Source organism: Phocoena sinus, chromosome 14, assembly GCF_008692025.1.
Source record: "Phocoena sinus isolate mPhoSin1 chromosome 14, mPhoSin1.pri, whole genome shotgun sequence".
NCBI classification, from domain to species: domain Eukaryota; kingdom Metazoa; phylum Chordata; class Mammalia; order Artiodactyla; family Phocoenidae; genus Phocoena; species Phocoena sinus.
Window position 1 is genome coordinate 24,228,455 of NC_045776.1, and position 17,458 is coordinate 24,245,912.

A 17,458-nucleotide genomic window follows, 5' to 3' on the forward strand; every position below is an offset into this window, starting at 1 on the left:
CAACTACTGAGCCTGCACTCTAGAGCCCATGAGCCACAACTACTGAGCCCACGCGCCACAACTACTGAAGCCCGCGTGCCTAGAGCCTGTGCTCTGCAATAAGAGAAGCCACCACAATGAGAAGGTCCCACACCACAACGAAGAGTAGCCCCCGCTCGCTGCAACTAGAGAAAGCCTGCACACAGCAATGAAGACCCAACACAGCCAAAAATAAATAAAAATTAAAAAATAAAAAAGAATGAACCAGAAGAGTAGAGATCATGAGCCAGTCTTCCAAGGAGCTATCCAGGCTGTTCAAAACCAAGAACAGCAAGGAGATGCTGGGCTTTTTGCTCAGAGCCTGTGAGGAGGTACGAGAACCTCTCCACCAAAAGCTGGATGGTCGAGCCCCATTGAAGGCTCAGGCACACCCTTGGCCTCTGGTCTCCCCACTGGAGGTGAAGAGGGCTGGCTCGTATCATCTTTGGAGTCTCCCTGCGGTCTCCTCCTCCCATAATGGGCCCCCCACCTTCCCAGGCCTCCAGGGTCTGTTTGCCTGAAGCTGAGTCCCTGGGAGATGGTGGGTATCCCTTCTTCCCTCCAGTGACTCCAGGCTCCTTCACGAGTGCTCAGCAGCCCCTCTCTGGTTGTAATGTCAGGATGGTGGCACCGTCTGCACGTCCAGCCTTTCCTCCCTCCCCGCCCCCGCCCCCCCGGCCCTCTCCTAGTCACTGCTTCTTGTCTGGGGACTTCAGCTTTTGGATCAATGCTCTGCTGAGGTGCCTGACCCAGACCTAAGCTCAAGAAAAGATCAGGACTATTTTCTTATTTGGGTTCATCCTCAAGGGCATTCTCTAAAGTGTCCTCTGATGAGGAATCTGCCAGAATCCTGCATTGACAACTTTTCACCATTAACGTGCTGTAAACATGGATAAAACATGTCACAGATGCTCAGCCTTAGAAAAGAGATCATACGCTATCTCATGCCTCTCTCTCTCTCTCTCCCTCCGTCTCCTTCTTCCTCTTCTTCCCCACCTTCTCTCTCTCCTTCCAGAACCTACTTTCCTGGGGTGGTGGGAGAAACTGTGGGCTCAAGGGAAATGTTCATGTACTCACCATTCACCCCACACCTTACTCACAAAGCCAGGTTTCTGACTAACAGAGTTACTAACCATGTTGCTCACTGAAGCACAGGGAGGGAGACAGCTCACATACTCACTGTGGGTGTCCAGAGACATCAAAGCAGAGCTCAGGAAATCTGCCTAGGCCGGAATCTGAGACAGGTGGTGGATTTTGTCTTGTATAACTGGATGAAATAGGTGAGGGTGAGTGTAAAAAGAGAGAAAGAGAAGAAAGCTCAGGACACAAGAACAGAAACTGGTGAGAGGAGACAGAGCAGGAGAAACTGGAGACCCAGGAAAAGCAGGAATGTGTGTGGTGTCAAGGGATTTAAGGAAAGAGTGGGGGGTTTTCTCTTGTTAGGAAAAAAGAGGTCAAAAGAATCAAATCTGCCGAGAAAATTCACACTGGCTCTACAGACGGGCCTTTGGTACCACACTGAGAGCAGTCTTGGCCCAGTGGTAGATGGACAAGCCAGAGAGCAGTGAGTTCAGGTGTGAACACAGGGGGGATAGTGGTGGTGAGGGCAAGTATAGAAAACACCTTCCAGACGGTGTGAGAAACAGAGTGGCAGGGCATGTGAAGACAGGAGGGAAGCTTTTATTTTTTTGAATGAATGAGACTTGATTGTGTTAAATGCAGGTGGAAGGCAGACTAGCCCAGGGAGAAGGGATAAAGACCTGGGAGAGAGGAGACGTTTAAGGAGATCAGTACGTTGTGAAATTGGGGGTGCTGGTGTAGGAGGTGGACAAGAGGAGATCACAGACACAACTTCCACTGTGACCCAGAGAAGGATCAAAGGGTGCAAACAAATAAAGGAAAGTTTGGTGACCAGGAAGGGGAAGAGGCTGCTTCTGATGGTTTCTATTTTTCTTTTCTTTTTCTAAATAGGAGGGCCCTCATCTTTGGGACACAGGCTAGTTCAAGTCAGAGGAGGCATCGTAGGGTGACAGGCTTAGAGTCCCTGGGCAACTGTCTTCCAGGGCAGGTAGTCATCCCTGGGTACGCATCTGATATGGCCTATGAAATAGCTACTTGTTTGCCTCAGAAGAGACTGACTTCAAACCCAGACTGATGAAATGATGCTCTCAGGCTACCAGCTCATGGTGGCCAAAATGTGAGGCTCTGTGGAGACACATGGCCATGGGCGTGGTTGTGCAGCTACCCACCAACCATCAGATTCCTGGGACTCTCCCGACAATACCTGTCTTAGTCCATCTGGACTATTATAATGCAGTGCCAGAGACTGGATAGCTTATAAACGACAGACATTTATTTCTCAAGGTTCTGAAGGCTGGACGTCCAAATCACAGCATGGTCGGGTGAGGGCCCTTTTCTGGTTTTCTCATTGTACCTCGCATAGTAGAAGGGGCTGGGGAGCTCTCTGAGATCTCTTTTATAAGGGCACTAATCTCGTTCATGAGGGCTCCACCCTCATGACATTAGGGGCCACTTCCCAAAGACCCCATCTACTAATACCATCACATTGAGGATTAGGCTTCAACATAGGAATTTGGGGGGACACACATTAAGACTATAGCAAAACTCTAAATCCCCCTTCACACAGTGTTGGTACCTCCCTAGTAGTGGTCACCACAGTCTCCCCGGGTCATAACCGTATGTGGCTATATTCAATATCCTTTCCTGTAGGTTCCTGAAGAGTCGGAATCCTAAGTTATTGATCCTTGCTTCCCTATTCAAAGTTGCTCTCTGCATGAAATTGATCTGTTTCTGGCTAAATTCCACAGTCCTGATGCCGACATTTTGGCTCAGCCACCACTCAGAGATGGTCCCCAGACAAGCCCCTCTTCTGGCACTGGCCTGCTTCATATAAGAGAGTTTTAACAAGATGATGCCCAGAGACTTACAAGCCCCCTGCCCCACTCCCAGGAGCCAGATCAGAAAGAATTCCAGATCTTCGACCCTTCCTAGCACAGCTGCCTCCCAACCAAAAGAGAATTGCTGGGAGTTTGTAAAGTCCCAGGCTCACAGCTTTCATTGTCCAGCACAAGATTCCTTCTCCTTCCCCCTTATGAATCTGACACCAGCAAGTACTACAAAGACATGGGCTGAATTCCAACCATGTCATCACTGGGGAAACAATAAAATGCCTGACTGACTATAAAGGGTCTAACTGTCACAGAGATAAAGACCAGTCTCCGATCTTCTCCAGCAAGGCGGGGCTCGAAGTACAGCCTGGGAAAGCTTGGTTTTCTCGTGGCAGAAACTGTGAAAACATTTCCTGCTTTGAAGCCCTCGCTGGCTCTTCTGTAGGACAAAATGAGCAAGAGACACAAGGCAGCAGACTGCGCTACCAGCTGGAGGGCCCCAAACTGGGCTGAAAGAGCCCCACACCCACATATACCCGTGTGGACCACACCCTGTGGGCCCACGTGTTCTGATTTAGCAAATACCTGGAGGAGGGAAAGTCCAGCTGATTTGTAATCAAAAGTACCATCCCTTACCGCAAGGGCTCTTTCACATTTTTAGCTCACTTGATCCTCAAGACTAGCCCGTGAGGGCCTAAGACAGGTACTCTTATTCCCATTTTAGAGACCTGAAAACTGACACCCAGGTTGTGAAGGGTTCTTGGCTTTTAAGTGGCAGAATCCCTCAGGTCTTCTGACTCCTAGTTCACGTTCTTTTCCTGTGAAAACGCACTACCTCCCCTTTTTTAGAGAGTGATTATTGCATTGAAAGTTACAAACAGACTCTGAAGATCCTGTAACTTCTTCATCCTCTCAAGCCCAATTGGCAACAAAGCATCAGGGATGGTCTCCTCAATTTGAGATGTGATAACCACTCCTTACAGCGAGCTCTGACCGAGTCACAGCATACGCTCTCACTGCCTGATCAGAACCAGAGGGTGAAGAAAGCTCTCGCAGAATCTCTGCTCTATCCACCGAGACTCCAAACCAGGCCTTCGTGGGGTAGCGTCTTCATGGCATCAAGGGCAGACAGAGGTTCCTTCAGTGCTTTCTCTGTAGAACAGCGAGATTGCCTTTCCTCCAGATGGGCTGGGTCTGATCTGGCCCTGGATTACCTTGAGAGGTTGGTTACAGCACAGGACAGAATTAGAGGCTGTCCAGGCCAGAGCAGATCCAGTGAGCAGATCCCACAGAGAACGGTCCCAGGAGTTCTGAGACCACCTCATGGGCCTTTGGGTTACTTTCAGGGCAGGTCTGAACAGATCTGGTCCAAATTTCCACTTCCCATTGGAGCCCATGTATATGACTTCACGTGAACTTGCCATCACCAAGAACGTGCTTTGATTGTTAGGCTGTCTCACGGCTGTGGTCATCCTGACTCCTCAATTGTGTGGGAAGTGACGTGAGGGTAGGGAAGTGGACAAGTGTTTCCCAGAGCCGTAACCTCCCATTTCTCAGTCCCTCACCCTCCACAGAAGCCCTTCTTCCCTCTCAGGTGCATAACATCCTTCCAGGCTCTTCCTATCAAAACCTAATCTCAAGAAAGGATCTAAAAATTAAGCAGAATCCAAGCTGACTGGAGCTGGAATGACGCCTTGACTTTCCAGATGAGGAGAGTGAGGTTACGTCAGGTACAACTTACCTGCCGTACAGGTAAGGTACAACTCACACCCTCAGAGATCAAGAGAATTCCAGGATCAGTGAGGAGGGAACATCATCTGTGAGTAGTCAGAGCTTTCACTTACAGCCCCTGTTTACAAAATCATCACTGATGACTCTGCTTCCTTTGAAGACTGTGTGACCTAGTAGGGATAAGACTTAGCACACCCTTGGCACCCACAGACAACAGTTCCAGGAACACAGGTGAGCCACTCTGGGTCCACATACCTAATATGGACATGCTTGAACTTGCACTTAGACATTTATTCCCAAGGCATTGGCTCCAGGTTGACAAGCAGGGCAACCTCAAAGCCCTCAGCTCTTCACCATTTTTCTTGATCACACAAGAGTCACCAGATGCTTTGTGGCTCCAACACAAGGACAATCACAGTTCACTCCCTTGGGTCTCCAGGCAGTGGCTGGAAGCAGGAGCCCTCATCAGCCATCTCATTCACACAAGCTGGTTCAAGGCACATTTTTTGAGCACCTCCTTTGTGCCAGGTACCGGGATAGGTTCTGGGAACCCCTAGCTACATGGGCTCAGTTCTTGTGCTCCTCACGGTCAAGAGAAGGACACGGTACTTCCCTGGTGGTGCAGTGGTTAAGAATCCACCTGCCAATGCACGGGACACAGGTTCGAGCCCTGGTCCAGGAAGATCCCACATGCTGTGGAGCAACTAAGCCCGTGAGCCACAACTACTGCGCCTGTGCTCTAGAGCCCGCGGGCCACAACTACTGAGCCTGTATGCCACAACTACTGAAGCCCGCGTGCCTAGAGCCTGTGCTCCGCAACAGGAGAAGCCACTGCAATGAGAAGCCTGCACACCACAACAAAGAGTAGCCCCCGCTCGCTGCAACTAGAGAAAACCTGGGCGCAGCAAAAAAGACCCAATGCAGCCAAAAATAAATAAAATAAATTTATTTAAAAAAAAAAAAGAGGAAGACATGTAAGAAACTGACAACCCAGTTCACCACCTGTGTGCTTTGCCAGAGCTCTTCATAGGGCTGGGGCTCTGAGAGAGGAGCAGCCCCTAACCCAGACTGGGATGCGTGGGATGCTGGGGTGGTCAGAGAGGCAGGCATTCACCCGCACAGATAATTTCAGTGAAACTGGGAAAGTGAGACGATAGAGGTACATACAAAATCTGTCTTAAAAGGAAGTCTTCCCTACCCCTGCTCCCCTTTCACTTCATCTTATCATCTCCCACCCTTCCAAGCAAAGCTTTTGGAAAGTATCTTCCACTTATTCCCCGCTCCACTGAAACTGCTCTTAAATCACCAGTAACCTCATGATTGATAATCCAACACGCCCATCTTCATCTCATAAACCCCTGTGGTACCTGTTCTCTCGGCCCCTGCCTCCTCCTTTCTCAGTCTCCCTGATCCCACCCTCCTATGCCTCCCTAGTCCCCCCTTCCAGGCCATCCCCCCCAGTCTGCCCTCCACACTGTGGCCCTCTCTTTCTAAAACTCTGACCACACTACCCCCTTATTCAAATCCTTCACTGGTTGCACAGTGCCCTCAAGTCAACCTCCAAACTCTTTGGCTTGGAAGGTAAAACCTTCTAGGACCCAGCCACCTGCCTCTCCAGTTCGCCTCTGAAGCCTGTGACCCCAGAAAAGCCCAAAACTCTGTCCCACCAGGTGACTTTGTACATGCTTTTTCCTCTGTCTGTAAACCCCATGTGGTAAACCCTACTCATCCTTAATCTTGTTCAAATGTCACCTCTTCCAGGAAGCCCTCCATTGCTCCTCCTTTCACTCCTTCCCAGACACATTTCTGTAACCCCCTTCAATCTTCCCAGAGCATCCTCTATTCACCATTGGCATGTAACTGATCACTTGGCTATGTACCCCTGCACCCCTAACTAAGTTGTACAGGCCTCGTTGCAGATGTTAGATGCCTTACTGATCTTTGCACGGTGCTTGGCAAAAAAGCTTTCTTTAACAAACATTGATTGATTGTTTGGTTGATTCATTAATTAAGTATAAAACAAGGTCCCCTGTGAAGAAACCACAGTCCAGATGGGGAGGAAAGCCAATCATGGGTGAGGTGATGGAAGATACTCATGCCAAGAGTAAGCATATTTTCCTGACCACAGAGGACTGGGGAAACTTGGAGGAGGAAGATAGAGAGCTTGAAGGACTGGAGCAGCAGGTTTCCTGGTTGGGAAGCAGGTTAATCAATGCACAAGCCCGGGCTGTGGCTTCACCTACACCTGGTTCATTTCCAGCAGCAGCAACATTGCGGCGAGGATTTGGTGCCAATGGGCACCCAGGGTCCCTTCCACGTAATTAACATGTCTCTGGGGGAGGCCTGAATCCCACAGTCTGGAATGTAGACAAAGAGGATCTGTTCCAGTTATGCTAATTGCTGCCTCTCTCCCACAGAGGATAGGGCAGTGAGAGATTCCAGGAGGCAGCTGAGCAGAGGGGGAATTCCTCAGCTCCTGCAGCCTGGCCCGAACCCAGGGAGGGGCCCCGCCAGCCCTCACCGGGGAAAGCTGGAGGCAGAGCCGCATTCATCTGTCCCATAGGCTGTCTCTGAGAGGTGTGATTTGAAGACCAGGCAGCTTCCTAGCCAGGCACCTTAAACCTTAAAACTGCACTTTAGAAACATTGCTTTCCTCTGAAAGCCACTTTTTAATGCAAATGACCCAGGAAGAAGTAGCAAATTAAGTTCCTAACACCTTCCGTATAAGTGGGTGGCTGTGCAGCTTTCCCAAGGGGTCTGGGGACCTGGGAAGGCAGGTGCCTGAGCTGTAGAAGGGACACAGTGAAGACAGGAGGCCCTGGGTCACAGATTCACTTCTGCCACAAATGTAACCCCCCACCCCTGACCGTTGTTGCCCCACGGCCCGGTTCTGTGCTGGCCTTTCCTTCTGCCACCATCCTGGACTGAAGACCTCATTAGTCCTCAGGGGTGCCCACCACCCCACTCTAACACCTCCTTCTCTACGGCTTCCTTTGCTCAGAATCAGTGGCCCCCTGAGGCCACTGGCACTTCTGAGTTTACAGCCCTCAGTTCCCTTATTGGGATGCTGGTCCAGGCTTTTGTGCGAGGCATTTCTGGGGGGTAAGAGCACTTGCTGTGCCCTGCAGTGGTTCTCTGACCCCAGCCTGAAGCGGAATTACTGCGAGGTCTTGTTGAAACAGATCAGCTACAGAGCTTCTGTACGTCTGAAGTAGAGCCTGAGAATCTTCAGCTCTAATGAGTTCCCAGGTGATGCTAATGCCGGTCCAGAGAACCCACTCCGAGAACCACAGCTTTATAACCTTGTGACTCAAACTGTGGTCTGCAGACCAGTATCCCTGGCATCATCTGAGAGCTGGTTAGAAACGCTGAACCAGAAGCTGCATTTTAACAAGGTCCTGGGTGACTTGTATGCACATTAAATGTTGAGATCCCTTCCCCAAAGCAGTGTTCTCAAAGTGTGGTGCAGACCACCTGCATCAGCATCACCGGGGAGCTTGTTAATAACAAAGGCTCCCCTACGTTCATAGCAGCACTATTTACAATAGCCAAGACATGGATACAACCTAAATGTCCATTGATGGACGAATGGATAAAGAACATGGAATACTACTCAGCCATAAAAAAAGAATGAAATAATGCCATTTGCAGCAACATGGATGGACCTGGAGGTGATCATACTAAGTGAAATCAGAAGAGAAAGACATACCATATGATATCATTTATATGTGGAATCTAAAATATGACACAAATGAACTTTTCTATGAAACAGAAACAGACTCACAGACATAGAGAAGAGACTTGCTGTTGCCAAGGGGGAGAAGAGGTGGAGGACGGATGGATTGGGAGTTTGGATTACCAGATGCAAACTAGTATATGGAGAATGGATAAACAAGGTCCTACTGTATAGCACAGGGAACTCTATTCAATATCCTGTGATAAACCATCATGGAAAAGAATATAAAGAAGAATGTAGAGCACTGGAGCCTACTTGGGCTCTTTGGTGGGGCTAATGGCAGACTCTGGGAGGGCTCACGCCAAGGAGTGCCTCCCAGAACTGCTGCTGCCAGTGTCCTTGTCCCCACGTTGAGCCACAGCCACCCCCCGACTCCTCAGGAGACCCTCCAATACTAGCAGGTCTCAAGTTTCTGCCCTCCAGGAAAATCTTGCCATGATTGGATAGGACCCCCAGATAAATATTCAAACCTTCGACCTGTTCACTTCTACATCCCTGAAAATGAATCACCATTGGAACAAAAGTTAAGAGAATTAAGACAAGAAACACAAGAATGGAACCAACAGTTCTGCGAGAACCAGAATTTCTTTTTCTTAAGGAAAAAGAAATATTTATTGACTCAAGACTGAAAGCCAAAGGCCTGGAACTGAGAGCTGAATCAGGTCAAAAAGCAACATTGAATGCAGAAGAAATGGCTGATTTTACAAGGAATTTTTAAGTAAAAATTTTCAGAAGCACGTGTATTACAACAGGTAGAAGTCGCTATCAACTTAGTTTTTGCACTTTTAAATAAAATTGACAGATTAAAGTTACTTGCATGGCAGCCCTAAAGCAGCTTGCACCCCTAGCGCGTAGATAGTGGGTTCTACACGGAGGAACTAATATTATAGAATAAAAGAGACTTCATACAGTGTGTAGACATTGCTTGGATCCTAATACAGACAAACCACCTATAGAAAGGGACTGGTACAAGCGTAATTTTGCCATCCCCTTCTTCATGGGAAAAGTAGCCCTGGAGAGAATTTGGAACAAGCTTAGACTGAAATGAAAGAAGACCAGCAATTAGGAGCCCACCCTGACCCACCCGCCAGTGAGAAGCAGCTGCTTATAGGAGCTTGTTTTACAAGGGCTCTAAGAGCTGTGTGTGCAGGGCAGGCTGGGAGGACGCGGGTCCTGGTGCGCTGTGGCCCACGTGGCTCCATCCTGACTGTGGATTCCAAGCTGGCTCTCAGTCATGGAAGTGATGTTAAATAAAACCCAAGCACTGTGGAAAAAGAAAAAAAGAATGTATATATATGTATAACTGAATAACTTAGCTGTACAGCAGAAATTAACACATTATAAATGAACTATACTTCAATAAAATAAATTTTTTAAAAAAGTTCCCAGTGCCCCCTTCCTCCTCCAGGCCTCTGGTGATCACTGTGACTCTCATGTTTAGGAACTTGTGCCTCACAGTCTCCACTTTGGCTACCTGTTAGAATTCCCTGAGCAGCTTGTCCAGGCCGCCCCTCCAGAATAATCAAATCAGATTTGGGGAGTGGAGACCCAGACATGGGCATTTTTAACAGTCCCCAGGTCATGGCAATGTGCATTTAAAGCTGAGACCTTCAGTTTAACACCATCCTCTTCTCGATAGCAAATGTTGGAGCATGTACCCCATGCTCCAGGTTACCTTACACCGAGGTTCTCAAACTTGGCTGCAAATCAGAATCCCCAGAAAGTTTTTAACTTTTTATTTTTGAGATGAAATTCACACAACATAAAATACATCATTTGACCATTTTAAAGTGGACAATTCAATGGCTTTTAGAACATCTTAGAACATTCTTCACAATGTTGTACAACGATCACTACCGTCTAGTCCTAAAACATTACCATCACCCTGAAAAGAAAGCCCGTGCCTCCCAATTCCTCCCTCCCCTAGCCCCTGGCAGTCACTAGTCTACTTTCTGTCTCTATGGATTTGCCCATTCTGGACACTTTATGTAAATGGAATCATACAATATGCAGCCTTTAGCTTTTTTCGCTTAGCGCAATGTTTTTGAAGTTCATCTATGCATGTATCAGTACTTCATTCCTTTTTATGGCCAATGCTATTTCATTGTATGGATATGCCACATTTTATTTATTTATTCATCCGTTGATGGACATTTGGGTCATTTCCACTTTGGGGCTAACGTGAATAATGCTGTTAGGTCCATTAATGTACAAGTTTTTGTGAGAACATATGTCTTCCGTTCTCTTGGGGACATACCTGGGAATGAAATTGCTGGATCATATGGTAACTCCATACTTAACTTTCTGAGGAACAGCCAAACTGTTTTCCAAAGCAACCGCACCATTTTACATTCCCATCGGCGGTGGGTATGTGTTCTGATTTCTCCGCATCTTCACCAACACTTCTTTTCTTTTTTTCTTTTTTACTTTTTATTATAGCTACCTTATCAGGTGTGAAGTTGTATCTCGAGGCTTTGATTTGCCTTTCCCTAATGACTAATGATTTTGCACATCTCTTCATGTACATATTGGCCACTTGTATGTCTTCTCTGGAGAAATATCTCTCCAAATCTTTTGCGCATTTTTCAATTGGTTTATTTGTCTTTTTATTGTTGAGTTGTAAGACCCCGGAAGGCTTCTAAAATCATCCTACATAAGCCCCCAAACAGCTCAATTGAATCAAATCACTGGAGTGTACCTGGGCATTGATTATTTCTTAAATTCCCCTAATCTGCTGTTAGGGTTGAAAAGCACTGGTTTACACCACATGGCCAAGCAGAAACAGAGATACCATGCAAGAGCTCTCAGAGTTCATGACCTTATCCGACCATCTGGAGGTAGAGGTGAGTAAGACATGCTGCGTGAGAGCTCTCAGTGTAATAGAGATGCTGGCCCCTAAACAAATAATTACAACACAATGTCTTAAGTGCTCTAATGAAAGGATGTACAACTTGTCAAGGGGACTCCAAGAAAGAGCAGCCCAACTTCCTGCGTGCATTAGTATTGCTGAAAGTAGGGTGGTGGTCACTAAGGACTCTCAAAAGGTGGTCCCTACTAGCCATGTTAGCACCCCATGGGAGCTTGATAGAAATGCAGACTCTCAGGCCCTATTCCAGATCTACTGAGTTAGAGCCAAGTTTAACGAGAGTCTCAGGTTGTTCATGTGTCCATTAAAGTTGGAGATACACTGATCTGAGGTCAATTAAGAAGCATCCAGAAAGCTCAGCCACCTAAAACAAAATAAAACAAAACAAAAAATTCCACTGCCATGAGGTATGGGTTCATTAAATTGTTCCTTAAGGTAACTGACTTCCTTTCTTAAATTGCAACACATTAAATAGCTCTTAGTCACACATATCTTAGCATGAATTTGTTTATCAGAAGGTTTTAGCCTAAGCCATTCTCTTCCTGAAGCTTCTCTACCAGCCAGCTTAATAAGAGGCAGGGGGAAGGACTAGATTGGTGTAACACTGGCACTTGGGCATCAGCACAGTTGAATTGAAGTACAGGGGTGATGGGGAAAGCACAGGATGGCTTCACCATTTCTTTCAAAACCAGCCCTTGCTCAGAGTTTTATACCAGATTTGTAGACGCAAGTGTCTTGCCCTAGCATAACCCAATAAATCAATGTCGCAAGAGCTGGTTTAAAACTTGAGTGAAATGACCCATTTGACTGTGTTCATCCCACTAGACCACACCTGAACTTGATCCCTCAGCAGGTGAAATTGCAGCCTCCATTGACCGTGGGCTTTCCAGAGGCCGAATAATCCACGTCCTAGTCTCATAATGGGTTGTATCTAATTCCCATGTGTCCTCATACATAAAGGTTTCCACATCTTCCCAGAGATGACTCATTTCAGTGTTTGGTGAGCTTTGCTGCTGGAGAAATCTTCACGTTTAACTTATAATGCCACACGCTACAATGGGAGATGACATTTCTCAGGGCAGCTGGTTTCCTGTTCCAGGTTTCCATGTTAGGTACCAAATGAAGGCCTCCCCCCTCAATCCCTCGGCACCAAGACCTCGAATGAGGCCCCAGAGGAGTACTCTCTGAGGAGTAAGAGATGTGTGAATACACAGTAGTGTTGGTTCTATTAAAACCTTACTTCAAAACTGCTTTGGGCCACCCTCAGAAATGCTTCCCAGCTCCAAATCCTAAGACTTAGGCCAAACTCTTTTCTCTCCCTCCTCACTGATTGTGCATTAACAAAGAGGCAGGAATTTCAATACTTGTTCATTCAGTTATTGAATGCCTACTGGCTTCAGCCTCCAGTGTGCCCAGTCCAGGCTCTCTCCTTCACCCCTTGCACTGGCACTCAGCTCTGGTCCCAGGACTATGCCAAGAAGTCCAAAAAAAACTGAGGCTTCCCATCGACAACACCCCAAATCTTACTAATGGTCTCTCCTTACTGGTTTTTAACCATTCTATTGAGATAAAGTTAACATACTATTCACCCACTGAAAGTGTACAGTTCAATGATTTTTAGTATTTTCACAGAATTGCAAAACCATCAGCAAAGTCAATTTTAGAACATTTTCATCGTTTCAGAAAGAAATACTGGGGTCTTCCCTGTGGCGCAGTGGTTAAGAATCCACCTGCCAATGCAGGGGACATGGGTTCGAGCCCTGATCCGGGAAGATCCCACATGCCACGGAGCAACTAAGCCCGTGAGCCACAACTACTGAAGCCCACATGCCTAGAGCCCGTGCTCCGCAACAAGAGAAGCCGCCACAATGAGAAGCCCACACACCGCAACGGAGAGCAGCGCCCGCTTGCCACAACTAGAGAAAGCCCGCGCACAGCAACAAAGACCCAACACAGCCAACAATAAATTAATTAATTTTAAAAAACGTAACCCTGTATCACCCCCTCACCCCTAAGTTCCTCAGCCCAAGGCAACCAATAATCAACTTTCTGTTTCTATAGATTTGCCTATTCTGGACATTTCCATATAGATTCTATTCTATTCCATACAGATGGATTCATACAAACGTGGTCTTTTGGACTGACTTCTTTATCTTAGCATAATGTTTTCAAAATTCATCCATATTGTAGTATGTATCAGACCTTAATTCATTTTTATGACTGAATGATATTGCATTGTATAGATATCCTCTTTTTGTTCAACTATCCTTCAGTTGACAGACATTTAGATTGTTTCCACTTTGGGCTATTACATATAATGCTACTATGAACATTTGTGTACAAAAAATTGCCCTTTGCTTTCTTAAAGGACCAGAAAGAAACAAGAATCCTGCTGGTCACCCCAACATTTTGAGTGGAAAGAAGCTGATACAGGGAGAGAAGACATCAGGGTACATTCCTCTGGTCCATTTACTAAGTCAAAAATCTCAAGTTAGGTGTCACTGAGCTGTGAGATCTTGGCTAATCCACTTGCTTTTTCTTTCCTTCATTTTCCCACTTTAATTAACGGATTTAATTTCTCTTTCCTAAGGAAATTGGAAGACCATTAATTAAGTCATTATTAGAGTATCGACTTATTATGCATGAGAGACTTATTCCAGAACAAGGTAAGGGAAAATTGACATCATGATGGATAACACAGGAGAATTCAGATGTTACATTCACAGATGTTCCAAACCTTCCTGCCTGCCACTGTGGTGGCCAGACCCACTGCACCAGCATCTTCCCCTGGCCTTCATGACACTCCTTTATAGTGTTAGCTGATTTATATCTTCATGGAATTTGTTCAAACCCACCAGTAGGCATTGGGAAGTTATGTACACATCTGCAAGCTGGGCTGGTCCAACTTCCACCAGGAAGTTCAAACTCTGCCAGCATCAGCCGAGTGTTCTTCCAGAGTCTCTCATTCATGGAATAACCTGCACATCTTTAGAGCTCAGGTGAATCTTGTGAATACCAGGTGATCACCCTTTCTGCTTTACATAGATTAGGACAGGCTCCTCGACACCTCTAGGCTGGCTTACCTCCTAGACAGAATATTCATCTTTTATGTTTCCTTTCTCCCAATAATCACCAGCCTTCTGATAAGCACATCATAGCAGATGCAGGCTTTTCCTGAATCTTCCTTCCTTGCCAGTCACCTCTGGTCATCTTTTCCCATTTCTCTTCTTTATTCCCATACACCCACATCACCTGTGTACAACCTTTTAGCTTACCTTTTCCTAAATGTTGAAATTGGCTTGGGCCCAATAAGATTTGCACCATTGTGAACTGAATTCTGGTAGAATACTAATTCCTTGATGGAAAACTGTCTGACTGACTGTATAAAATTATAGTTTTAAAAAATATTCAGTTCATGGACTTCCCTGGCGGTCCAGTGGTTAAGACTCAGGGCTTTCACCACCGAGGGTCCAGGTTCGATCCCTGGTCAGGGAACTAAGATTCTGCAAGCTGCATGGTGAGGCCAAAAGTAAATAAACAAATAATATAAAATAAAAAATATTCAGTTCAAGTCCTATTCAACAAAATTCCATGGACTTCAGCCTCAATAAAATATGTAGATGATTACAGACAGTAAATCAAATGAAGAGAATAGGCCATTGGTTATTTACCATATTGTGCAAATCCTGGGGCACACTTCCTAGAAGATGGTCCCCCTATAATCCAAACTTCTTACAGATAAAGGTGGATAGATGCAGGATGTCCTCTGATTTCCTGGGGCTCTTGTTATTCTGAGAAGCAGGGGATGTCTCCTGGGAGGAAGCCACCCAAGAAGGTAGCAATCACCAGGTTCCCTCAGCTCCTGTTCTCCTCGCAGAGAGGAGCATTCCTGCACCCCTGCCATGGAACAGGAGTGGCCCGGCCAGATGGAGGAGGACCAGGTGGAGCCAGCATTCCCAGGCAGGCTGCCAGCCCTGAGCAGAGCCTAGGAGCAGGCCGTAAGGAACGAAGCCAGGGGCTTCCCTGGTGGCACAGTGGTTGAGAGTCCGCCTGCCGATGCAGGGGACACGGGTTCGTGCTCCGGTCCAGGAAGATCCCACATGCCGCAGAGTGGCTGGGCCTGTGAGCCATGGCCTCTGAGCCTGCACGTCCAGAGCCTGTGATCTGCAGCGGGAGAGGCCACAACAGTGAGAGGCCCGCGTACCGCAAAAAAAAAAAAAGAACGAAACCAGGAGACAGAATGTGAGACTTCTCCAGAGTGTCCACGGATGTGGTCTGCGGTGACCACATGGGGAGCGGCGGCAGCGCCTGGGATCCAGCCTTCAGCACTGCCATGTTCCTGGCGATGCTGTTTATGAGGCCGCCACTCAGGCACTGAACTGCTTGTTTTTATAAGGGATACTCTGATGGGCTAATTAAGATGGAGAAGACATACCTCCCAACTCAGGTGAGCTCAGGGCAGCACAGTGCTGCCCCCGACTGCCTCACAAGGAGGGAGGGGATGCTGACTGCAGGAATTTGTCTGCTGAGGGAAGCGTCCACGCTGGGTGCTGCCCCCTCATCAACCTGTCCCTCTCAGCCTGGACCTTTCCACTGAGTAAATGTTGGAGAAATATTTTAAATATGCAGTGCAGTTCATTATCCTTCCTACCTCCAGACTCAATAGAACCGAGTGATTAAAAACCGCAGATTTGGAGTCAGAGACCTGGACTCAAATCCCACTTACTGTTCTGACCTGTGACAACTCAGCCTCTCCAAGCCTCGGGTTCCATGTTTGAAACAAAAGGAAAACTCATCTCATAGCAGCAGAGTGAGGATTAAATGAAGTGGGGCTGGATAGGGCCTGGTTTCACACTGGCTCCTCTATTCTTCCAGAACCCTCTGGGCCTGCCTCACTAATAGCTGGAGTGTCCTGGCCTCCCTTGCAGCCCCATCCTCTATGGCAGCTCCTGTCCCCCAGCTGCTCCTCTCCTCAGGGAGCATCCCCTCCCACCGTGTGTGTTGGTTCTGCGGTAAAACATCTCTAGGACATTTCTTCAGGAATGTGGGCAATTCTGGTGTCCCGCAGCAAGCCAGTTAGGCAAGTTTGGAAATCTCAGTGAATGCCAATCTCCCACTCACCTGAGCGCCACAGAGATTGTTTCTTCATTGGTCGTTTTCTTTTTTTGTTTTTCTTTTTTTTTGCCGTATGCGGGTCTCTCCCTGCTGTGGCCTCTCCGGTTGCGGAGCACAGGCTCTGGACGCGCAGGGCCAGAGGCCATGGCTCACGGGCCCAGCCGCTCCGTGGCATGTGAGATCCTCCCGGAATGGGGCACGAACCCGTGTCCCCTGCATCGGCAGGCAGACTCTCAACCACTGCACCACCAGGGAAGCCCCATTGGTCGTTTTCTTATGAGAAAGTTTTGAAATGGGTGTTCCTTCAGAGAAAGCAGGTGCCCCCTGCCTTGTAATAGATGAACATCCAGATTTATACAGAGAACAAACAGACTCATAGAGGAGTCTTCTGGAAGGTAAATTCTTCTAGTGCTATTTTAAGGGAAGGAAATAACACAGGCTTAGTGTCTGTAGACCCAAGTTTAAGTCCAAGTTCATCCACTTACTGAGAGGCCCGGGACCACCCACTGACATCTTTGAGCTTCAGTTTTCTCCCCTGTCATATATTGTTGTAAAGGGTAAATGAGGGAACATAGATGAAAGGACTTTATAATGCCTTTAATTAGTCATTATTACATAACTAAATTTACATAAATATATCTGTTGTGCAATGTGAAACTCATTTACATGGGCTAACCCCAGGTTGTTTTTAAAGGCCCTATTCTAACTTTTTTTTAAAATGTGGGGTGATTCTCTGAGGAATCGGAGTAGGACAGGATTTATGTCAAAATGGAAGGCTGAATGCTGGCTAATATCTGTAGCAAAGAGCGATGAGGAAATCCATTCCTGAGGCGCCTGGTTGCCCACCTTTCGGTCCTGATCCCTCTGGGTTTCATTAGCATCAATAAGTGACTAAAAATACATTTGAGTGTCACGATGCTTAATATTGTAATTGTTTTTGGTACTATTTCCTCCTACTTCCCATCTCACACTCATGCTCCCATCGAACAAGAGTTGAGAAAAGTTATAAAGTGAGACTTCACCTTCCATCGGCTCCCCTCCAGCTGTGATACCCTGTTCCCAGAGGCCGAGCTTCTCCATTCA

At 47.1% G+C, this 17,458-nt stretch overlaps 1 protein-coding gene and 1 pseudogene across 1 annotated transcript in view; one reads left to right on the plus strand and one right to left on the minus strand.

Moving 5' to 3' along the window:
- Positions 1-260: 260 nt before the first annotated feature.
- LOC116764986 lies at positions 261-9,460 on the plus strand (annotated as a pseudogene).
- Positions 9,364-17,458, minus strand: part of LIPG (lipase G, endothelial type) — a 36,015-nt gene continuing 27,920 nt past the window's right edge. The window contains exon 10 of the mRNA XM_032603542.1: positions 9,364-9,658. Coding sequence (XP_032459433.1) covers positions 9,526-9,658 — 133 coding nt within the window. The 3' untranslated portion in view covers positions 9,364-9,525. The remainder of the gene's footprint in view (positions 9,659-17,458) is intronic.